The sequence below is a fragment of the Monomorium pharaonis genome, chromosome 3, assembly GCF_013373865.1.
Source record: "Monomorium pharaonis isolate MP-MQ-018 chromosome 3, ASM1337386v2, whole genome shotgun sequence".
In the NCBI taxonomy this organism is placed as follows: Eukaryota; Metazoa; Arthropoda; class Insecta; order Hymenoptera; family Formicidae; genus Monomorium; species Monomorium pharaonis.
In genome coordinates, this window is record NC_050469.1 from 14,270,274 (window position 1) to 14,281,269 (window position 10,996).

Consider the following 10,996-nt stretch of genomic DNA (forward strand, 5'->3'; position numbering starts at 1 on the left):
ATAAATAAGACTATTATTGTTTGATATAAGTATAAAGAAATTTTATTTTTGTTATGCTATTATAATTATGTATATTGTTTACATGTTTCTGACAACGTAAGGTATGTATATCATCCATTTTATTTAGAGATTTAATGTTTTCATAATGCGTCTCGATGTTTTCAACATAGATTTTTTGTATCGCTTTATCCAGGAGCAAATCCAGCAGCCATTCTCGTTTCTCACATCCCTTAACGTATACAGTAATTTCATCTTTGGCCGCCGTTGTAATCAAACTCCTAGCCATTCTGTATGGAATCATTCCATCCTCCCATTGTATGCCGTGATGATTATTAATCAACCACCTTGCCTGATGTTTCTCTACCTTGGTGAGATTGTTCCATGGTTCACAGTAGCCAAAAATATAGTGAGAGAGTTCGACACCATTTTTGAGAGAGGCAAACTCCTTTACAACAAAGCTTCTCCCAATGAGGAAACCTTGCAGGTCCACGAACGTTGGTATAGACATGACTGTTATCGTTCCGAAGACTGTGGTCAACATCGATGCGTTATAGATTCTTATATCATTTCAAATGTATTTTTCTGGAGAAAAGAGCGGCGGCGTCATTGTCGTCTTAGGTAATTTTGCGCACAACGTTGGTCAACGGATTGTACTAAACTACGCAATCGTGTATGATGAGACAGTACGCGGTGGTGCTCGCGGGCACGTTCTCCTTACAGTCAAATTCTATGCGCACATCTACAGTTGCACTTTTGATCAATTCGTTTTGTCGAGAGCAATCGATAATCACAAACGGACTTTTATGTCGAAAATTCGCGACAGATTGATTTGGCTCAAGATTATCGTCCTCATAATAGTCCTTACAAAAATGCGTGTACATATCGTACAGAATTGACCATTTGTTTTTTTCAAATTTCAAATTCATATCATCATACGGATAACATTCCGAGTTTAGATACAGTTTCACATTTGTCAGTTTACAATGGTCAAATCGGTTTGTATCCTCAAGCATAACGTTTTTCCCAGCCTGCAGAGCGAAGACGACGTAACGCAAGCTGAGTAGGAGTCTTGATAGCCCATGAATGTTTGGTTGCAATAATGGAAACTCATACAAATCCCACGAACGAAAAACCATGCTGAGGTATCGCCCGCTTTCCAGAGCACGCAGCATCGACAGTTTATTTCTCTCATTCAAAAGCACATGTGGCATTCGCCACTGTACTTTGAATAATTCAATTTCCGGTTTTTGCGCTGGATCGCCGACTAGACAATTATTGTTGTTGCGCACGCGTATCAAGATCAACTCGTGATGAGCGTTAATCACCACGCGTTTGTAATCTTCGCAAAATCCTAATAGCATGTTAAGCGGTACACAAAAATTAAAGTATCCATTTGGAGGATGCCACGGATCCCAACCAGCGATATTCGCGATTCTGGTTGGATGACATGGTTATATAATTCTTGAGCGTGCTGGTTATTTCAACGTTTCTGTTGCGATCAATCTCCACACCGTCAAGTTCATATCAAATCTCATCAAACATGAACGTAATGCAATTATTCCCCAATGACACATCAGACCCCGCAGCTGGTTTTTTTTATCGTAAGTTTCTCCTTGATGTATAGAAACCTTTTTAAACAATAACGTGTATAAATCTTGATATTGTAGGTATTCTTATCTCATTGCTGTGATCGAACGTTGTATTGGCGAATGGATTGTACGTGTGAGTCTCAATCTTGATTATGCGATCATCGAAGATCGGCTCATTCTTAATGTTTAAGATGTCCGTCATTGTCGTACTGCGAATCCTAAAGATTGTAGAAATGCAACGTTCGACGCGGTAAGCTTCTTTTTCTCGGTGTAAACTTCTTTTTTTGGTGATTGAAATTTACTACTGTTAAGAAATTAGGTTATTACAAAGAAAGATCTCTAAACCGTTTCAAGCGACCTACAAACACATGTTTTCGACCGACCCTTTTCAGACTCATGCGTCATTTCTTTCCGAATTTCACACGTCTGTCTCTTCCGGCACGTTCATGTTCAAACATGCATAATTGCAAACGGCTGACCTCAGGTTACTGTCACAAAAACCGGTGCGGGGCCGCCCCCCTCGCTTCGCAAAGGACTTTCCCCACCGCTACTACCTAAGTTTCCACTGCCCTTCTGACTTTCATTGGCACGCGTCAAATCACTCGACATCTCCTTAAACCAATAAAATATCGGAAGAAAAGCTACGCAATACGGTCAGAGTGGGGACCGCGTTCGAAAAGACACGTTCGACATTCATTAGGTAGTCTGCCGAATGCTTTGAGATAGTTTAGATGTAACTACTGTTCGACTTTTCTCTCTGCGATTCTACACAAGTGTGAGCGCAACTTCGATTTCCATCGAAAGCGATAACGCGAGTTTATATGTAAAAAAAAAAACCAAATCTTGAGTACAATTAGCGAACTAAGTGTGATTATACAAGTGTGGAGATTTCATCAACTCAGCCGCTCAACGTTGAACAACGCGCAGTTCGGGCCATTCAGACGACCAGCCGCGGACCTGCGGACGTGTCACCCTGTCGGGCTGTGTGGGGAGTCTCCGGCCATTCACACGCTCTATCCCAAGGAACCTCGAAAGCGTATTTGCTACGTGTCACTCATTTCCAATCTAAGAACTCAAGCCACCAAAACTCAGGTCTTGGTCATACCAAGTTCTCTCTGCTGAAAAACAAGTAAGGCTATCGGGCGTTTGCAGATCCGAGATACTCAGCGTTCTAAGGCCCTCTTTTAGAACGATTCGCCTTCAGGACCAGATCTTGCAAACCAAAGATAGCAACTGTCACATAACAGTTTTACTTCTTATGATCCGGAGAACCGTGAAGTGTAACTCAAAGAACATCAGAATCGTTACATTCTAAGGCCCTCTCTAAGACCGATTCGCCTTTAGAATTAAGATTTCGCTTTTCAAACGGAGAACCATAAATTGTAATTCAACGAACATAAGAATCATTACCGTCTAAGGCCTTCTTTAAAGATCGATTCGCCTTTAGAATTAAGCCGTCGCCTTTCAACAAAAAAAAACACTAAGCTGTATCACACTTTTCAATTGTAATTGTATCGCCAAATTCATTTTATTGTCTGTTAAATAATTTAAATATAGTTTTCTCTTTTTTTATCTCGAGGTGATTTTGTCTTGTTTTCCTTTGTCCGCACGCCGGGACCCCTTTCTTTTTTTTTTCTTTTCTCTCTTTCTTTTCAATTCAACGCAGCTACTTGCCGCTTTAACATTTTGGTCCTTCGAGCCGGATTCCGGCGGGCGGCACGTCAGGATGAGACTCAGTCACATCGAGAATCGGCTGGAACAACAGCTTACGCTTCGAGACTTAATTGTAAATTCCGTCGATAACTTAACAAAAGTCGGACTCACTAAGATAACGCCAAATCGCGTAAATGCTCGCCTTTTAGCCTTGAAGGAACATTGGGAGAAATTCTCACTCGTTAATGATGCCATTGGCTTGGCAATGACTAAGATAAGTTCACATGATAAGTTAAGTTTGCAGCAACACCCTTATTTCGAAAACAATGTTTTCCTGGTAACGCATGAATGTTATCTCGATTCAATCGAAAAAATGACTTCACTTCTCGAAACTGATTCCGAAAGTGTAAATGACACGCCGTCAACTCAATCTGCGCCGCAAGATTTAAATATTCATGCTTGGCTCCATAATTCTCGATTGCCTCGATTAGACACTCCTAAATTTAATGGATCACCTGAGGATTGGCTTGATTTTAAAGATTTGTTCCACACAATGGTTCTATCCCGCGCTACCTTATCGCCTGTTGAGAAGCTCCAATATCTTAAATTAAGTTTAATCGGACCTGCTGCCCGCTTACTAAAAAACACGCCCTCCACTTCCGGTAATTTCGAGAAAGCATGGAACGCAGTAGTTTCTTATTACGAAAACAAGCGTAATCTCGTAAGTTCAACGCTCCATTCTTTATTCACCCTTAAGCGCTTAACAAAGGAATCGGCACGTGATCTTGAACGGTTGTATAATGAACTTACCGACCTCTATCGTTCATTCGAAACTCTAAATCGACCTATTGAAACTTGGGATGATTTTCTCGTGTTTATCGCAGTGGAAAAATTAGATTCCGAATCTGTTAAAGTGTGGGAGCAGCATCTAGGCTCATCCACTGAGCCTCCTACATGGAACCAATTTTTAGACTTTCTACTTACTAGATTGCGCTCCGTTCAAGCCTATGAAAAATCGCGAATCGGAAAGATGCCTCCGCCACAACAAAACTTCGCGAAATCGCATTTCCAAGGAAGGTCCCAAGAATTTTCTGAAAATTCTGACTCATGTCCATTGTGCTCGGAAACCCACTACCTTTCAAGTTGCCCACAATATAAAGATAAATCAGTACAACAACGAACGGCGATCGTGAGTCAACACAACCTTTGTTACAATTGCCTTCGACCTCACCGGGTATCCACTTGTCGCTCAACCAGACGCTGCTTAAAATGCGGGAAAAAACACCATACTACAATCCATCGAATTGACACGAAGAACGAGCCAGGAACGTCGACCTCAAGTGAAGTACCCACAGCAAATTCGCTATCCAATGACACTCACGTGTTACATTCCGCAATTGAACAGAACTCCGTCAGTTCATGCATTTTGCTTGCGACAGCTAGAGTTGTCATTGTTTCCTCTAAAGGAGAGACTGCTACGGCTCGCGCCTTAATCGACCAAGGCTCAGAAATATCACTCGTATCAGAGCATCTCGTACAGCAACTTCGTCTTCCGCGAACCAGTTCGTCTATTTCTTTAATCGGAGTCGGCGCGAAGAAATCAAGTAAAACAAAGGGGTTAACCCACTTTACGTTGAAAGCTCACTTTAATTCTGATATTGAATGCCATATCTCCGCTTATATTTTGCCACAACTCACCACGTCTTTACCATCCGCTAAAGTTCAGTCGCATTCCGAATCACACTTAAATGGGCTCACATTAGCAGATCCAGATTATACTTCCCCAGGAAAAATTGACATTATCTTAGGCGCAGACGTTTATCCGCAGATAATCGAGGAAGGAATTAGAAAGGGAAATAGTAATTCACTACTCGCACAACGCACTAAATTCGGATGGATTATTTCTGGTCTTGTAAATCGTACGACTGTTTCTGACAGTTCACGTTCTTATCACATCACAATGGACAGAGAACTTCATGATCTTCTTCAAAAATTTTGGAAGCTAGAAGAAATTCCTTCGTCATCTATATCATTATTATCCCTGGAAAACCAAAAATGCGAACAACATTTTACAACCACTCATTCTCGGGACCATGAAGGCCGATATACAGTCAGACTTCCGTTTAAACAATCAGTCAGCAAACTAGGAGATTCCCGTGCTAAAGCGACACGAATAATTACAAGCATATCGAAGAAGTTTGCAGCTAATCCAGATTACGCTCAGGCTTATCACGCATTTTTAAAAGAATACGAAGATTTACATCACATGGAACGTGTCTCAGCTTCTGCACCAGAACCTCACATAGCTTACTACCTCCCCCACCACGGAGTCATCCGCGAAAATAGTATTACTACCAAACTAAGAGTGGTTTTTAATGGTTCAAGTCGAACCACCACCGGAATCTCTCTTAATGATTTGCTTCATACGGGAGCTAAGCTTCAAATTGATGTCTTCGACGTTCTTACCTGGTTTCGCCAATTTCAGTTTGTATTCACATCAGATATAGAGAAAATGTATAGGCAGATTAAAGTCCATAAAGATGACTGGGATTTCCAACGTATTTTGTGGATTGATAAGAACAACAAGCTGATCACATTCCAACTCTCCACGGTAACATACGGACTCGCATGTGCTCCCTTTCTCGCTCTCCGCACGATTGAACAACTCGTCAAGGACGACGGTACAAAATTTCCTTTGGCAATTCCCTCTTTAACAAAAGGTAGATATGTCGATGACATATTTGGCGGAGCAGATTCGATTGAACAAGCCCAAGAAATTGTTAAACAGCTGAATCAATTGTGCACGGCGGGCGGATTTCCTCTTCAAAAATGGATTAGCAACCACCCTGACATTCTAGCAGCCATCCCTCAGGAAAGACAGACCCAATTCACTGCATTTCAATTCGAGGACACCACGAATACTCAAATTCTCGGGTTGAATTGGAATCCCTCAATTGACAATTTTCAATTTTCCGTAACCCCTACTACCACGACAATAATTACGAAACGAAATATTCTCTCCACCGTAGCCAAATTATTTGACCCGCTCGGGTTTCTTGCTCCTGTTACTATTAACGCAAAAATACTTATTCAAGAGCTTTGGTCACTCAAATTAGATTGGGACGATTCATTACCCTCACCAGTTTCAACCAAATGGACAAATTTTATGGAACAACTACAATACATTTCCGAATTGTCTTTTCCTCGATGGATTCATTTAAAGACAAATCAAGTCTTCGAATTTCATGGTTTCTGCGATGCGTCACTTCAGGCTATCTGCGCCACCGTGTACATCCGTGTCTTACATTCAAATAAGCAGTCAACCATTAGTTTAGTCTGTGCAAAAACAAAGGTTGCTCCTATAAAAAAGATGACCATCCCTCGCCTCGAACTCACAGGCGCAGTCTTGCTTACAAAACTAATGTCACATGTTTTGCGCATTTTCGAATTTAATCACGCTCCTTTGTTCATGTGGACTGACTCATCAATTGTTTATACATGGATCAATAATCACCCCTCTCGGTGGAAGGATTTCGTGCATAACAGAGTCTGTTATATTCATGAAACACTACCGCAAGCAATTTGGAAATTTGTCCCGGGCACAGAAAATCCAGCAGACTGTGCTACTCGAGGATTAACGCCTGCCAAACTCCAAGAACATTCGATCTGGTGGTCCGGACCTTCATGGCTTCTTCAAGATCCATCTACCTGGCCAAAAAAACCACATTCTCCATCACACAAGGAAAATTTAGAAGAGCGACCTATTCAAGTGTCCACAATCAATGTTGAGTCAAATAAACTGTGGGACCTTATTAATAGATATTCCAAACTCACTCGGTTGTTTCGCATCACAGCTATTTGCAAGCGATTCATAGCTCGACTTCAGAAATCATCTGAGACATCGATTACAATTCCGATCACCACACAAGAAATAGAAAGCGCCAAAATCTACTGGATCACACGTGTTCAACAAATAGCATTTCAAAAGGAATTACAAATTCTCTCTAATGGACAATCACTACCTCGCTCGAGCCCCCTTCTGCGTCTCACGCCGGTTGTCGATTCTAACGGTCTTTTACGAGTCGGAGGCCGTCTTCAATTTTCTTCATTACCCGCGAACTTTAAGCACCCGTTTATTCTCCCACGCGAATCGCCATTATCAGCTCTTATAATCTCCGACGCACACCTTCGTACTATGCACGGAGGTACACAATTGACTCTGTCTTTCATCCGAAATGACTATTGGATCATTGGCGGACGAGCTCCTATTCGTTCATTTATTTTAAAATGCGTACGCTGTGCCCGGTTTAGACAAAAGCGCGCTCAACAAATTATGGGACAGCTTCCTATTGAACGATTAACACCATCTAGGCCTTTTTTGAATTCAGGCGTTGATTACGCCGGACCCTTTATTCTCAAAAACTGGAAAGGAAGAAACTCGAGAACATATAAAGCATATATAGCACTTTTTGTGTGCCACTCTACTTCCGCTCTTCATTTAGAATTAGTTACGGATCTTACCACCGAAGGATTTATAGCCGCTTACAAACGCTTTACCTCTAGAAGAGGCATCTGCTCCACGCTAATGAGTGACTGCGGAACAAACCTTAAGGGAGCTGATTTCGAACTTCAACATCTTTTTTCTGCATCTTCTAAGGAACTGGGAAAACTCGCCTCATTGTTATCCAAAGACGGGACTCAGTGGAAATTCATTCCACCTGCTTCACCTCATTTCGGCGGAAAGTGGGAGGCAGGAGTTAAATCCGTGAAGCACCACCTGCGACGAGTTGTTGGAAATCATTTACTCACATACGAAGAAATGAGTACAGTTATAACTCAAATAGAAGCAGTTCTAAATTCTCGGCCTCTCTGCCCGCTCACCGACGATCCCGACGACTTAAACGTTCTTACCCCTGGACACTTCTTATCCGGCGGAGCATTAGCGACTCTTCCAGAACCTTCACTGGAAAACATCAAACTGTCACATCTATCTCGCTGGCAACTAACTCGACAAATGCTAGATAGTTTTTGGACTCGTTGGTCCAAGGAATGCTTGCAACGATATCTTGCTATGCATAAATGGAACAAAGTCGCGCCACCTCTTAAGAAAGATGACCTTGTCCTTGTCGTTGATGAAAGGTATCCTCCGTCTAAATGGCCTCTCGGTCGAATTATCGACACACATCTAGGTAAAGACGGACACGTCCGTGTTGTTACTGTTCGCACACAAACCTCCACTCTAAAGAGGTCAATCGTTAAAATCTGCCCTCTTCCGATTGCTAACCAATCTTTATGATGTATTCGTCAACTCTAGTCAACGAAGGCGGGCGGAAATGTTAAGAAATTAGGTTATTACAAAGAAAGATCTCTAAACCGTTTCAAGCGACCTACAAACACATGTTTTCGACCGACCCTTTTCAGACTCATGCGTCATTTCTTTCCGAATTTCACACGTCTGTCTCTTCCGGCACGTTCATGTTCAAACATGCATAATTGCAAACGGCTGACCTCAGGTTACTGTCACAAAAACCGGTGCGGGGCCGCCCCCCTCGCTTCGCAAAGGACTTTCCCCACCGCTACTACCTAAGTTTCCACTGCCCTTCTGACTTTCATTGGCACGCGTCAAATCACTCGACATCTCCTTAAACCAATAAAATATCGGAAGAAAAGCTACGCAATACGGTCAGAGTGGGGACCGCGTTCGAAAAGACACGTTCGACATTCATTAGGTAGTCTGCCGAATGCTTTGAGATAGTTTAGATGTAACTACTGTTCGACTTTTCTCTCTGCGATTCTACACAAGTGTGAGCGCAACTTCGATTTCCATCGAAAGCGATAACGCGAGTTTATATGTAAAAAAAAAAACCAAATCTTGAGTACAATTAGCGAACTAAGTGTGATTATACAAGTGTGGAGATTTCATCAACTCAGCCGCTCAACGTTGAACAACGCGCAGTTCGGGCCATTCAGACGACCAGCCGCGGACCTGCGGACGTGTCACCCTGTCGGGCTGTGTGGGGAGTCTCCGGCCATTCACACGCTCTATCCCAAGGAACCTCGAAAGCGTATTTGCTACGTGTCACTCATTTCCAATCTAAGAACTCAAGCCACCAAAACTCAGGTCTTGGTCATACCAAGTTCTCTCTGCTGAAAAACAAGTAAGGCTATCGGGCGTTTGCAGATCCGAGATACTCAGCGTTCTAAGGCCCTCTTTTAGAACGATTCGCCTTCAGGACCAGATCTTGCAAACCAAAGATAGCAACTGTCACATAACAGTTTTACTTCTTATGATCCGGAGAACCGTGAAGTGTAACTCAAAGAACATCAGAATCGTTACATTCTAAGGCCCTCTCTAAGACCGATTCGCCTTTAGAATTAAGATTTCGCTTTTCAAACGGAGAACCATAAATTGTAATTCAACGAACATAAGAATCATTACCGTCTAAGGCCTTCTTTAAAGATCGATTCGCCTTTAGAATTAAGCCGTCGCCTTTCAACAAAAAAAAACACTAAGCTGTATCACACTTTTCAATTGTAATTGTATCGCCAAATTCATTTTATTGTCTGTTAAATAATTTAAATATAGTTTTCTCTTTTTTTATCTCGAGGTGATTTTGTCTTGTTTTCCTTTGTCCGCACGCCGGGACCCCTTTCTTTTTTTTTTCTTTTCTCTCTTTCTTTTCAATTCAACGCAGCTACTTGCCGCTTTAACAACTACTAAATGTCGGTTTTGTAAATGTTGCGTTATTTTTTATGTGTCCGTTCAACACAAGCATCTCACGCTGCATTTACACAAGCGTTATCGTCGTAGTCGTCGTACGTGCAATCTGACGGTGATTTTTTCTCCTCGAAAATTAAGCAATCGTTCGTGCTGATCGATGACGCGTATCGTCAAATCCGAAATTCTCCGGGCGGTAATCGGCAGATAAATAATCTGCCTCGGTGTGTCTCGATGTTTCTGAGATCTTATATCCTGGTGCCACGTTCGGAGAAAACTCGTGTATCGTAGGCACGCGCTTATCATTATTGTATGCGCTCGAGGTCACGTTACATTCTACAGGATAATGTTTATATTTATAATGTTTACGTTAATTGATAAGTCTGATGTGTACCATTTTCGCGGCTTTAATATACGATCTGAAGAAAATCCTAGCAACGATCCAGTATTGTTGGGCTTGCTAAAATTTATTTTATAGACGCATTTTATCTCGTTTCTCATCGTATTGTTATTCGCGCGAAGTATTATCGGAAAATCATTGTCACCGTTGTCTTCATCGACATCGTTGTTTTTAATTGGGACGTCACCGCGCGATATGAGTGTGACGCTACCATTGTCATGTTTTTCATCATCATCGTTAGCTGCATATTCCAAACATTTCAGTATTGTGTGTTTCAAAAACTCGTTTATGGCCTTGTAGTGATCCTTCGGGAATCGTAATTTCTACGTTTTTTTCATCAAAGTAAAACTTATTATTCGAAACATTTACGTTCGGAATCGTGTTGTAAGTGTCAAAGTTCATTAGACCGAGCTCGTAATTGTCATCGCTCAATTCTATAATCGGAAAGTACGTTGTAGTGAGGACGCTGCTCTTTCCGGTTAGCGTAAGTATCAACGACATGATTGAAAAACCGTCCAACGAATACTGACATGAATTAATTAGCATGCTGTCGAGCTTTAAATTCATACGCATCGACCGTTCGGAGAAACTGCAAACACAGTTGTCCACAAATGCTCTGATTATAGGTTTGATAAG

General features: G+C 41.8%; 1 protein-coding gene across 1 annotated transcript; it reads left to right on the top strand.

Moving 5' to 3' along the window:
* Window positions 1-3,315: 3,315 nt before the first annotated feature.
* Window positions 3,316-9,393, top strand: LOC118644911. The gene is made up of 2 exons (XM_036284754.1): window positions 3,316-8,381; window positions 9,174-9,393. The coding sequence occupies exons 1-2, from the start codon at window positions 3,316-3,318 to the stop codon at window positions 9,391-9,393; spliced, it is 5,286 nt and encodes a 1,761-aa protein (XP_036140647.1).
* Window positions 9,394-10,996: the final 1,603 nt, after the last annotated feature.

What these genes read in the sequence shown, in the direction of transcription:
- LOC118644911 (XM_036284754.1), top strand. Translation starts at nt 3,316, where the DNA reads ATGAGACTCAGTCACATCGAGAATCGGCTGGAACAACAGCTTACGCTT. An exon ending in GTCCTTGTCGTTGATGAAAG is followed by an intron (nt 8,382 to 9,173) that starts GTATCCTCCGTC and finishes TCATCAACTCAG; the next exon opens with CCGCTCAACGTTGAACAACG.